This window comes from Protopterus annectens, chromosome 6.part0 (genome assembly GCF_019279795.1).
Source record: "Protopterus annectens isolate FY-2018-M chromosome 6.part0, PAN1.0, whole genome shotgun sequence".
NCBI classification, from domain to species: domain Eukaryota; kingdom Metazoa; phylum Chordata; order Ceratodontiformes; family Protopteridae; genus Protopterus; species Protopterus annectens.
Window position 1 is genome coordinate 612,517,957 of NC_056737.1, and position 14,325 is coordinate 612,532,281.

Sequence of the window (14,325 nt, forward strand, 5' to 3'; positions counted from 1 at the left end):
GAAGTCATGTCTTACACCAAAGCTGGAGCTTGCACTGCTTTTTGCTAAACAGCTGCAGAATTCTTTCCAATTAGTGTTATTCTCACCTTTTGTGACTGATTTTCTTTCAGGTTCTCTGAATTTCTTTTTTGCTGGCATCCAGGCAGTGCACTTACTAGCCAGTCACTGTAATTTACCCAAAAATATGAGTTTACTAGCTGTCTCTTCTGAGTTACTGTTTTCACACTGGGAGCGCTGAAATTAAGCTGTTACTCAATGTGCAGCCATCTTGGATGTCCCCTCTTTGTTCTCCATTTTCATTCTCCCTCAACTCCCCTCCCTCCTTCCCCCCTTCCTTTCATCTCCTGGAGTGACCTTGTAGTTATTGTTGAACTTCTTTTCCAGGTTTGATTCCCAGCTATGCTACTTCTATTCTTCCTTTGACTGTGCTTAGGAATAATTACTCTTAGGGCTTATAATGCAGCAAGCTCGATCTGAGCTATCATAGGTTGACTGGAGCATTATGGGTAGAGAGAGGAGCTTGTGATTTTGATTGGAGAGTCTTGTAAACGTGGCCGAGTCGGATCCGAGTTCGGGTGAAATACCCAATCTTTGAGGAAGAATGAAAATGGACAACACAGATGCATAGTTATGGTGAGTACATATCTTCAATTTATTGAGGTTCTTTGTGCATTTCCCAGATCTGGGCCCCTCCACACACACAGTTTTTAAGTTGAGGACCAAATAAAAAATAGGGGGGTACTGTTGTTTGAAAGTTGTAGCAAACCACTTGCTACAAATGTAAGAAGTGGCTTGCTACAGCTAAATACAATACATGAAGTGCTTTAGCCCAGACTACAAATACAGCATTCATTTCTGTATACCAGCTCTGCACTACTTCCCAGTCACATCTACCAGTTGCAACTCCTAGCACCTTACACCTGCTGTAGCTGCCCCCTTCGCTTTACACTAGTTGCACCTCTACCTAATTCTTAGGAATTTCACATGTTCTTTTTTCCATTTTTTGCAGTAGTATTTATTTTAAAACAAGAAACATTTTATTGAATTATCACTTGTGACATAGACAATCATAAATTTATGTAAATGAAAACAAACTATATTGACATATTTTCAGGTGCAAACATTATACATCACATATAGTCTTCTATACAGTCGTTGTCATTTTAACATTATATAGCTCATTCAATTCCTGTTTTTGCTTAAACCTCATTCTTCCTCCAAAACATTATTCTACATGTATTGTTCTCACAATTTACATTTCTTTCTATGTAATTTGCTCCTTCTCTCTTCTGAAGATCCCACTTCCAGTTATTTTATCTCTGTTACTATATTCACAACTTCTCTTATGGCTGGTTTAAACTTTGATTTCAATTTTCTAGCAATTGCTTTTTTTGGCAGCCACAAAAATTAAACTCAGCAAGGCCTTACTGTGTCTAGGCAATTTGAAATTTCTATCACAGCTCAAAAATAATTTCCTTAGTTACCCCATTTTGCACACCAAGTATTTCTGACAGAGTAGTCTGCATGGAATTTTTAAAGTCTGCCAACTCATTACACTCCCAAAAAATATAATCCCAACTACCTCTTTCTTCCCCATCACACCTCCAACTTTGTAATGTACGTGAGGAAAAATTCTTTGGAGTCTGCTTGAGGTATAAAAATAACTATGCAAACACTTCCAAGTAAAACTCCTAAATCTTGTAGACTTGTTGAACACTTGGGAGCCATACATATATTTTCCCATTGTTTCTTTGTGAAACTGTTTGCCTGTACTCTGATATCAATTATTGATAGTGAAGGCAATCTCTAGCCTGCAGCCCAAGTGTAGTTTTGGTTTTTTCCCATTCATTTACCTTTCTCTCGCTAATTATTTTCTCCAAGTACCTTGATTTGTTTGCCAGTTTTCTCTGGTAAATTCCAGCCCCCTCTTGGCTATTCTCTAATTACAGTCATCTTTATTGGCAGAATCTCCTTTCTCAAGTCCCATGTTGGCTTAGTTCTTAGAATACTTTCTGCTACTTTATGAATATAATATCCTGTATGGTTATTATTTTCTTGAAGGATCTTCATCCAAAATCCCAGTCTGTCCTTATTTCTTGAGCCCCCCCCCCATATCATCATCCCTTTCCACTTTGAATTATAGCTTTCTGCTTGTACTGTGTATAGGAGTCTTAACTGTACAGCTCTGAAATACCCTTTCAAATCAGGTAATCCCAAACCACCTTGTTCTTTTGGAAGGGTGAGCATATCCCACTTGACTTTTTCCTTCTTCCCCTTCCAGATACAATTTTTCAAGTCTTTGCTAATTGCTATCCACAACTTCTTTTCTGGTTGCTAAAAATATGCCTGACCTGTGTGTAAAACTAAGTGGGACTAAAACATTTTCACTGCTTGTATCTTGCTATCCATATCCATAAAACAAGAGCTTCCAGTTTCCTCAGTTTTTGTATTACGTTTTGTTTAGTGTCTTCTCAAATATCCTTAGCTGCCTTAACAGAATCCATTTTAGCCCATACTCCTAAGTACTTAATTTTGTCATGTCCTCATAAATAGGGGTATTGCTGAACCAATTTGTGTGTTGGTACGTAGTTTGCAGTTGCCTTTGTTTTATCTTCATTAGTGTTGTATCCCAAAAAGATGTGAAACTGCTCAGAATGTTCCACAACACTGACATATCCTTTTTTTGGTTTTATCAGGTACAGAATAATATAATCTGCAAGTAAAGTCAACTTTTCTTGTTTACCACGCAAACTATATCTTTGAATTTTTGAGTCACTTATTTTCTTTGCTGATGGTTCTAAATATAAAGCAAATAAAGGGTAAAGAGGACACCCCTGCCTGCTTCCTATGTTTAGTCAGAAAGGACCCCCCCAACTTTAATTTTCACCTCTGATCTCTTGATATATCCTAGCCTCCTAGTTAACTTTATTATTGTGTCAGGGACTGCAGATGCTTCCATTACCCTACTCACAAAATTCCAGCATACTCTGTTGAATGCTTTCTCTGCATCAAGACCCACCAACAATAGTGGTATTTTCTTATATTCTTCTTCCCTCTGGATCATTATTGTTCTGTTAATGTTGTCAGATGTTTGCTTCCCCTCCACAAAACCACATTTATCTATATTTTTCAATGTTGGTATCACCATTGCCATTCCTATAGTCATTGTAGACATAAACACTTTATAATCATGGCTTAGAATGGAAAGGGGCCTATATGAAACTGGATCTGATGGGTCTTTACCATCTTTATGTATTACAGCCACCACACATTTCTTCCAAGATCTTGATGCATCTCATCCTTTTAAAAGACCGTTAAAACCATCCAGATCTTTTATTACTTTCTTCCCTCCTAGCTTCCAAACTTCCACAGGAATACCATCTATTCCTGGATACTTTCCTGTAGATTGGTTAAACATCACCATTTTTTATCTTATTTCCTTTTATCCTGTTAACAGTTGAGCCTTATCTACCTCTAACCTTGGTATATTTCATTATTTTATAAACATTTCCATTTGTTCTTTTTCTTCATTTCCACATTTCTCAGCTTTATACAGATTTTCATAAAATTTCCAAAATATTTCTAATACTTCTGTATGATCACTAGTTGTTTGTCTTGTTATAGGCTCCCTAAGCTTAGCAACCACTGTTTCTACTTTCTGTTGCCTGAGCCATTGTGCTAAAAGATTTTGTGTTTGGAGTTATCAAAAAATGGTTACTTAACAGCGGTCTTTAGAAACTCATATATATTATCCACGTAGCTCCTTATTTTCTGCTGTACTGCTACTTTTCCATGAGATTCCCCCTATCTGCAATACTTTAAGCTTTGTCAGTCCCTCAAAATAATTCTTGTTACTTCTTAACCATAGATTTTTTCTTTTATTTCTAAACTTCCTTTCATTTTATCACATTCCCTAGCTATATTTTCTGAAGAAATTTCTGTCTTCCCTAATAACTCCTGAATAATTTCCACTACCCATCCCTTAAATTCCTTTCTGTTTAATAGATAGGTGGGGAAGCAGCAGTGTCTCATTTTTATTTCATTACCCTGTATTTTTATTTTACTTATTATTGGCACATGATCTGAAGTAGTTACTGGATGTGTATCAAAACTTTAAATTAAATGCACATGTTCTTATGATATATATTTACAGTCTAGTCTATCCCAGTTTTTGTACTTTGGGGAATATGTAAATTCCCTTCTAGCTCCTGCTATTAAATTCACATCTTTCATACCAAATATTTTCATAAATTTCTTCTCATCTCTATCCTCTTTTGTTATATTTTCCCTTCCAACCCCCTCATATACACCTTCACTGTTGCAAATCAAATTCCAGTCCCCACTTAAAAGTAATATTCCTAGATGAAAGTTGATTATTTCTCCCAGAATTGTCTTAATCTCCTTTGTAGCAGTTTTAGGTGAAATATAGATGAATGGCAGTGTAATTTGTCTCCCTGCCAGTAGCACCTTACTGCTACAAATCTACCATTATTTTTTTTTCCTCTTCTATCACTATTAGACCTCCTTTGGCAATTAATGTAAGTATTCTCCTTTTCCCCGGATATTCCACTGAGTAACCATCCTGAAATCCTTTCTTTATCAAATTCATATGTTCAGTTCTTTCCACATGTCTGCTTTAGTATAGTGATTTGCATTCTGCATTTTTATTTTGTACATACCTGTGACACCATCCACATGCAATAATATGGAAAGTGATGTCATTATGTTAAGAAGTTATTCATACCTGTTATTTGTAACAGTTTTTGTAAATGTCTAGTTTCAGATTTTGTGTTACATGCATACACTAATGTTTCGCAGGTTGGTCTTTTATACAGTTGTTTCTTGTCATATCCATTTGAGCCTGTGCCACATCTTACAAGAGTTTTTGTTTTAATGAAAACCCTCAAACAAAAAAAGAAAACTCACCCCCCAGAACTAATTTACTTAATACAAAAACATAAAGCTATGTACATCTTCAAATAATTAACTTTAACCCTCATAATAGAAACAGTTATCTCAGATTGACAGCTATACCCACAGGCTTTAACTGACCTATAATTAAGGTTATCCATGATTAGGATGCATGGTACAGCCTATGCTTCTACTTACAGTGAGTGCTGTCTGTTTTTGTCTTATCTTTATTGCTCTCCCAGATATAGAAAAGATGTTGAATGGTTTCGGAAAACATTATCTTTTAGCCATTGAAAGAAAAAGGTATTCTCTTTTTTTATTGCTGCTTTATCAGCTTGTCTCCATAGAAACACGAGAACCAGATACACAGTTGACTTCAGCTACAAGCTTCTCATGTTGCACTCTGAACATTTAAAACTTTTCATTACATTAAGTATTCTTTTATTTACTTGCTTCCACTTTAAACTTATAGTTAGATCATGCCCAGGGCCTTAATCCAGTCATTCCCCTATGCAAACGTTAAGAAAAAAGCATACCAGTTTTACTTTAATTATAATCTGTGTACTTTTATATCCCATTTTTTATCTCATTAACCCAAGATGCCTATTATCTTAAACATGCTTTTGTCCTGGCTTTCTTCTGTGTTTACATTGTAGTGCCTACATTTCTTAAAGTTAATCAAGAAGAAAGAAGAAAAAAAGGGCACCTGTTTACATCAATATAACACACAAAAAGAACTGACATTTGCTATATAACAGGAGGTATATGTCATGCTTTATAAAAAAAACTGTTAAAAATGAAAATTGTTTTACTTATCATTACCTCTTTCTTTCTTCTTCCCCTCTGCTTACTGTTCTTCCAAACATGAAGTAGGACATATGCTTTGGAGTCCCCTGCAAGTTAAACAAAGCCAAAAAAGTCCAATATTTCCAGATTTTCCTGATCAGCCATATTTTACAAATATGGTTGATGCTTTATAGTTCCACATTTATTAATTAATTCCAAGTTGCTGGTTTTCTTCCTGTTGATCTCCACCTCCCATTCCCACTCTCTGGTTTATTTCCAATGTAATACTGGTTCTTCTAGTCAACTCCTGTGCTATTCTCGGACTCTCTAGCATTTTCCTTTGGAACACTGGAAAAGATTTCACTGGCATAGTCTCTCTATGAGCTTTATTATCAGAAAGATAAGAATTCTCTTCTGTTTGATAGCTCACTTTTTGTTGGACAAACTTTTGTATTTCCTCCTTAGACTGTTATGCATCAAAAACTGACTTTAACTCTCAATTAAAAAGTATTCTGAACTTAGCTGGCTACAGCAGCTTGAATGTTACACCTGTCTCCTGACATTTCATGATTGCTGGAAAATATTTACTTCTTTTGCCTGGTGTACAGTGCGTAATCATTTTCCACAAACAATCTACTGTCTCCAACTTTTAGTACCTTGTCTTTTGTCAGAATTGACTCTTTCTGCTGGTAGGATTGCATCTTTACTATGAGAGGTCTTGGCTGCTTTCTCATCACTGGGTTTGGAGTATAAATATGATGTGGCCTTTCAATTGACAACGACTGCTATGAAATAACAGTCCAGTTGCTTATTTGTGCTTTCAATATTAATACAGTCTCTTCCTTCTAGTGTCTCTAGTATAGGGAAAGAAACTCAGGTTTTCCCTACATTCTCTGTCCTCTAATTCTGCCATTTTTTTGAAACATCTCTTCTTGAGCAGTCTCATACTCAGCTAGTCTTTTCTTCATTTTGACCTCTGATGTTTGCAGTTTTATCAGCTCATTTGAGTATCTGTTTAAAGCTTCTTCCATTTTTCCAGCCTTTTATATGAGTTGATATACTCCTTCAGTATTTCATTTATTTTAATCAGCTCTCAGCACATTTAACTTATTTTTCCTTTATATTACTGGAAGTCATGTATTGCACTAAAGCTGCAACTTGAACTGCTTTTTGGTGTACCACTGCAGGATTCTTCCTAGCCAGTGTTTTCTCCTCACCTTTTTATGGTTAATTTTCTTTCAGGGTCTCTAAATTTATTTGCTAGCATCCATGTTGTGCACCTACTAGCCAGTAAATGAAATTTACTCAAAAAGAAAAATTAACTCTCTCTTCTGGGTTTCTTTTTTCACACTAGGAAAGCTGAAATTAAGCTGATAGTCTTGGAATTCCTCTACAGTAGTAGTTTTGATCTCAGATTACATAGGTTTTGCACCCTTAGCTGCTGTCCTCCCAGCCTGCACCCTCCTGCTCTGTCCTCCACATGCAGAGCTACCATTACTTTTATCCCTCCTTGTGAAATGCAGCTTAATATATCTCCAGTGCCTTTTTTCCATATCTCCATTGCTCAGTGGGATCCTCAAAACATATGTATCATTCCTGCCTATGCTTCTCCACATCTACGGCAGTTGTTTTTCTCTCCTTTCTTCTTTCATCGGTCTCTTAGGAGTTAGAAACTACCTGTGTAATACCATCAGCATCAGGTCCCATATACACACACAGTCACAAACACACACTGCATGTAGTGTTTTATCTTCAGTACTGCTTTCCATTTCTCTCTCAATCCCTCTTCTCTTTCCCAAATTTTCCTTAATTCCTTAGTCCCTGTTATCTCTTCCCTTCTTCTAAGAAATTGTACATTTTTGCTTTGTTTTTTTTTTCATTTATTTGCCTTCTCTTCTTTTCCAAACTTTTTCTCTGTCTTCTTCCTGTATCCACCCTCTCTACCTTCAACTTTTCCATTCCTGCTTTAGCATTAATTAGATCCACCACTCTGTTTCAGTGTGCTGTAGTATTGTTCAACCCTTCCATGCTCTGACTTTAATTGCCCTTCCTGTTCCCTCATTTTCTGTCAACATACTTATTATTTTAGCACATATCCTTTCCATGTCTCCTCCTGATTTTTCTTAAGGTTCTTCCAACAATTTTCCCCATAACTCTTGCCTTTTGCCTTCTCTCCAAATCATGTTACTCAGGTCTTTCTTTACAGGCTAGCCTATTTGTGCAGCTGTCCCTATGCTTTCTAACTCCTTTTTTTTGGCAAGTCATGTTTCTGCCTATGTAGAGAGTTGGAAAAATCCTCAACCAACTTGTAAACATTCTTGCAAAGGGAATTGTTCTTAGTACTCATGTTTAACTTAGGATCTTTTCTTTAACTTTATAGGAATGCAGTCATGTAAGTACATCTTGACCATATCCTCTCCCCACTGCACTCTATACTTGTGCCTCTGATTCCTGGTAATTTGAATCTTTCTTGTAGCAGTATATTCACAGACCTTTCCAGTTCCACTTTGATATTCTTTCCAGTATTCCAGTGAATCTTAGATTAAGTCTTCTAAATCTGTTTCCAGGTCACACAGCTTCTCACTCCTCAATCTGTTTCTTCAAGTGTCTCCAGCTCTCTCATTTTTGTATTATTGTGAAACAGCTCTGCTTTCACTCCAGCATTGTCTTCCTTCAGATCACACAACTTTTCTTGTAAATTCATCACTGAATGCTGCGGGACGTTTGTGTGTCTCATTGTTCCAACTTCCTCTGCCACATGTGCTGTCTTTAGTTGTTTGTTTGCTGCAGCTTTAAAGGCTGCCATATGTTTTTCATAGTGGTCTTGTTCACGCATGCTGTTTTAGAACCTTGTTTTTTTTAAACTTTATCATAGGCCATGGCCAGAGCTTTGGGATTAAGCAGCCATCTTGCTTGAGCTATATAGTACTCACCCCTAGTCGGTATTTTATTTTATCTTATCTTATTCACTTGAGAATTAATTTAGGCGAGCAGTTTAGTGTCAGTGGGAGTTGAATATGTTTGTGCATTTTGTGAACACAGTGTATCAATATGTGTATATGTGTACTTATTTACTGTTAAATTTATGTGAACAGAAGCTGTATTTTACTTTGTCTTGTTACATGTTTTTGTTTCAGATAGATTTAATTGGTGTATGTGTGTGTGTGTGTGTGTGTGTGTGTGTGTGTGTGTGTGTGTGTGTGTGTGTCCTACTTCTTTAACAGTAATAATTTGTTACATTGAGAGAAATTTTTTATAGCACCAATACATAAAGTGTAGATCATTTTTGATAATCTTCACACTGTACCAGATGCGTGTTTCATCACACCCTTTATCTAGGATGCTCCAGTTAGGTTAGATAGATAGACAGACAGAGAGCCAGTATATTTATTTACTTTCCTTTTTTCCTGTGAATTTTTTTTTTTTTGCCTGCTACAGGAACGCTTGTTGATGCAGTATTTCTTTTAACCTTCTTCTGAACTACTTAAAAGAACACAGTAAGGTACCTTATGGATTAATGGCCACAGCATGTGTACCCAGAGGGACTTTTCTAGCTTACTGTTGATATCTGTCTCCAGTATCATTTCAAGTCATACACGTGTACTTTGTTTATATAGCATTTTAACACTTTTCTTTTAAAACACAGTAAACATTCATTCTCTGTAGTTTCTTTTCTAAACTGATTTTGGAAAACCAATTACTCTGTTCTTTGTAGCTCACATTTCTCAGTTTTCAGATTGAGGGACGTATTCCCTGTTTTGGGAATGACAGAAAAACTTTAAATGGCAGAATTTTAATATTCAGTGATAGAGCTAAGTACTTTAACATAATAAGCCACACTACATTTCCCGATCAAACCAAGTAAGTAAAATAGTGATAGTCTAATATAATTTCTTAGCTAGTAACTTAAATATCCCATTGTTATTCCTGGCATGTTCTTAGTCTTCTGTGCATGTTATGACAAGTAATGAATTTTAGCTATTCAAGTAAAATTTTATGTTAATGACAAAGCACTAAATTTCAACAATTCATGTGAGGTAACTCATCTTATAGTGTCCTGCAGAGATACTTTAAGTTTGGTTCTCTAACCTGTTTGTGAAAGTTAATGTTGAAGATAAAATCTGGGAAATATTTTCACCTTCCCATTATTTCCCACTTTGATTTATATGTCAAACCAACCACTATCTGGCATTCTTAATTTATTTTGGTCTCTATAGTCATTCTTAGTAATATTTTCCCTGTATATTCTGACAGGCTTTCTTTGGTAATATCTGATATATTTTCATTTAACTTATGCCATAATTTTTTTTTCATCCTTGTGGGCATAACATAATCAGTATAAGACTAGCAGTGAAACTTAAGAGTTTCTGTTGTGTAAAAAAATTAATAATTACATTGACTGTTTAATGTAAAATTTTGGACATTGTTACAAAAAATGCATTTGAATTGTTTTAAACCATGTTTTAGTCAAATTAGAGGCAGTACGAAGCTTTGTGAATTCTTGCTGAGTCATCTTTTCCCATTGATGTAGCTGAACTTTAGGTATATCAGTTTGTAGTACCCATGGATATGTCTTAACATTTTCAAGGAGAGACATTAGGTGGCAGTCAGAAGTACTCAAAATGAACCCTAAAACTAGCCAAGCTCAGATGAGAAGTTAAGGTGATGGGAAAATCATTGAAGTCATCTGAATGTGGGAAAACAGAGATAAAAAGACCCATTTATTTATCTTAACTGGGAGAAGACAGCGGCGCACAAAATCAAGGGTCCTTGTCAGAGAAATGAAAATGTCAGATAGGATGTAGACATTTGCACCAGTTACTTCATGAAAGAATGAGATGGTGCAGTGAAACTTTGAAAATCTACCTAGATCATGGAGAGGGAAGTGTCTTAAGAAACTGGAAATTTCTAGAAACAAGCATATTTTGAAGTCTGAGAAAATATGGGTGGAAGGTGTTACGTGGAAGTTGTATACTACAGTAATGAGACTTCCGGTGCTGTGTGGTAGTTTTTAAGGATAAAAACACAATGAGCCACTGAATGTGAAAAGGTTCTGAGGTAGCTGAAGCAGGTTTGTCTGGTATGGTTCTGACTCCTAGTACAGTGTCTGTATTGCATTTGTACTACTACAGCAGGCTATTGTCTCCATGTTATAGTGGGACCTTTTTGTAAGAGCTGGATTTGCAGAGAATAAAAAAAAGTAAAAGTAATTTATAGAGTATTAACATAGCATAGGAAGCTCTTGTAAAGGAGACTGAAGGAAATGTAAACTTTTTGACACAAGAGGAAGGATACATGGAAAAGAAGACATCTGGTTAATAAATTAAATGAGCAACAACTGACCCATTTGAATGTTGTGCAGGGGCCAGAGAAATGGATTAAGTGGCCTTAATACCATTGTTTATATAATTGAGGTAGTTCATCAGTGTCACTGGATAAAGATTTATAATTTATTTTATTTTTCAGGATTTCCATTAACTACATTGCAAAAAATGTTACAGTTTTACAACACTACCTTCACTGGCTACCTCAGAAGCTTCTTCAGCAAGTTCTAAAGAAAATAACATTTTGGACTGTGTTTAATAAGAGGCAGAACTCAGATGGTTTAAGAACCCAAGAACTTGAGTAAAACCGTGTCTTTGAAACATATTAAAAAGAAGATTAATGAATGTTATACTTTTATGTCAAACTGTACATATATAAATATTTTAATAAAGTTGTCATACTAGGAAGTTATAGCTGTGTTGTTAAATTTATGTTGTTTTTTTGCGACATTTAAATTGTACTACAGATCATTACAATTCTGAACCTCTGACACTTGTACCATTTAAACCTAATGCCAAGGTAACTTACATTGTCTGCATACTTATAGCAAGATTTACATGTATATAATTAAAACTGTTACATACTGAAAAGAAGAATGTTGTCTTTTTCACTGACTTGCTGGTTATTGAAGGTATTTTACTTATTTTTAGTCTATCATGTTTGAGTATATATATATATATATATATATATATATATATATATATTTCATGTGCATGCACTGTAGCAGAATCTTCTGATGTTGATGCCATTACTTTTTTCCACTATATAATTCCTTGAGGAGTCACTGTAACAGTAAATCATAATATTGCATTATAGTTTGCCTTACTCCCATCTTTTCTTGTCTGAAATTTCCCCCCTTTAGAGACCAGTGCAAGCTGTTGCTGGAGCCAGGAGTGCACTGGCAACATATGCATGTGGCCTCCTTTTATATGCAGCACTGGTGCATATTCTTTTCAGTTCTTACTGCTGTTTTGAAAGTTACACATCTTCCTTTCATCTAAAGAAAACTTTAGGGCACAACTAGTTAGGTTTCACTTTTGTGACTCTCATTATTTTCATCAACAAAAAGATTCTCTGCCATACTTCTGATCTTTATTTTTGGCTACATCTGTTAAGTAAAGCATGATGTAAAGTTAACATAGGTTCATATGTTGGTACTAGGCTATCAGCCCTAAGGCCTATGCAAGCCTAGCCATAACAATTCCCTGGAAATTTTTTCCCACAATATTTACTTCTCTGAGCCCCTGTCTAGCAGGGTGACTGACATGATCCCCGGGGTGAATTTCCTATCTCCCATCCAGTCATCAAGGTTCCTTTTGAAGAGGGCCAATGAGGTGCTCTGCTTGACATGTATGGGCAGTCTATTCCAGAGTATGGGGAGTCTCTGGGTCAGGAACCTATCCCTCCAGCATGTTTTGTTCAATGTGATGATAAGGTTTGGATCCCTGGAGCGTGTGGCTCTGAGGGATTGGGATTTCTTTAAGTGGAGCATGTCCAACAGCTCAGGGTTTGACATGGCCTTGTATGTTAAGCAGAGATCACCTCTGAGTAGACGATACGCCACAGAGTATAGCTGGAGTTTTTTCAGACGGTCAGCATATGGCATCTGCTTTAGGCCTGTGATTCTTTTAGTGAGGTATTTCTGTGGTCTTTCCAGTTGTTGCAGATGTCTTGTGAGGTACATACCAAATGGGGCATTATACTCTATAATGGGTCTAATGAGGGATGAATACAGTGGGACAATGACCTCCTTTTTTCTGGATGAAAAGCCCTTAGTGATGAGGTGTGCCACGTAGAAGGATTTCCTGACTGTTGTGGCGATGTGGTTATCGAAAGTGAGACCACCGTCCACTTGTGTCCCTAAGTCTCTCATCACACTTTCGATGTTTAGTGTCCTGCCACCTATGTGGTAGTTCATGGGTACATGTTTTTTTCCAAAGGGGATGACTATACATTTCTTGGCATTACGCTTGAGCCCATGGCTCTGGCACCAGGCATCTGTTTCTGTAAGGCCCTTTTGTAGAATATCCACATCATTTGGGGATTCAGTAATGGCTCCCAGTTTGCAGTCATCTGCAAACTTTGTTAGCCAGAGTCCCTAATGTTGGCCTGTACTTCAGAGAAGTAGATGCCAAATAAGAGTGGTCCCAGGACTGAACCCTGAGGTACTCCACTTGTCACTTGTCTGGAGCTGGATTTGGAGTTGGCTACTTTTACAGTCTGGGTTCTGTCAGTAAGCCAGTTGGCAACCCATCGAGTGACGTAGGGATTTATGCCCAGCTTAGTAAGTTTATCTATGATTCCAGAGTGGGAGATGGTGTCGAAGGCCTTGGCGAGGTCCAGATAGGCTGTGTGGACCTCCTTACCCTCGTCCACAGCTCTGGAGACCGATTCGAAGAAGTCAATCAGATTCAGGAGACAAGATCGGCCCTTCACAAACCCAAACTGGGTGGGGTCCAGTGTCTGGAGGTTGCCAATGTCTTTGTTTATAAGTTCCATGATAATGCGTTCCATGCCCTTGCAGATCAGGCTTGTCAGACTGATGGGATGGTAGTTCCCGGGATCCAAGGTGGATCCTCCCTTGTGTAGCGGGATAACTGTAGCTGTGCGCCACTCAGTGGGCACAAAGCCTGAGGTGAGGCTATGATTAAACATGTCACTTAGGTGGGGTGCCAGTTCATTTTGTAGTTCATGTAGTACACAGCCTGGGATGTCATCTGGTCCCATGGATGCTGTATTCTTAGCTTTGGAGAGTGCTGTTTCTACCTGTGTGGCTGTGATTATCGGAATTTGGCAATCTTTTGGTATTGAGATGGGCCCTTTAGGGGGTGAGAGGGGAGTGAAGTTGGCACTAAATCGATCTGCCAGGATATTGGCAGTATCCTTGGGATAAGTATATTTAATGCCATTCTGTTGTAGTTCAGAGCAGATCTGAGCATTGCCATTTAGATTCTTGACATAACTATAGAATGCCTTGTGGTTGTCTTTGGAATCTTTGGCAATTTTATTTTCGTAACTAGCTTTTGAGGATTTTATGAGGGATCTCAGCTTCTTACTGAGGCTGGTGAGGGAGTTTTTTGCATCCTGGGATTTTCCTCTTTTCTGCAACAGTTTCTTCCTTCTGTTGTATAGTTTGTTTATAGCAGGGGACCACCAGATTGGCTTCCTTTTTTTGGAGAAGAGCATCTTGGTTCTTTTTGGAATGGCGCAATTCATGCATGAGTGGATGTGCTCATACAGTGCCTTAGTGTAGGATTCTGCAGTTGAACTTCCAGATCCTGTCTGCGTGGGTGTTGTGAAGTT

General features: G+C 37.1%; 1 protein-coding gene across 2 annotated transcripts in view; it reads left to right on the forward strand.

Annotated features, from left to right (window-relative positions):
- Positions 1–11,615, forward strand: part of KLHDC1 (kelch domain containing 1) — a 1,632,092-nt gene extending 1,620,477 nt beyond the window's left edge. For both annotated transcript variants that reach the window (XM_044074282.1, XM_044074283.1), the window contains one exon: positions 11,164–11,615. In XM_044074282.1, coding sequence (XP_043930217.1) covers positions 11,164–11,326 — 163 coding nt within the window. In that variant the 3' untranslated portion in view covers positions 11,327–11,615. The remainder of the gene's footprint in view (positions 1–11,163) is intronic.
- Positions 11,616–14,325: the final 2,710 nt, after the last annotated feature.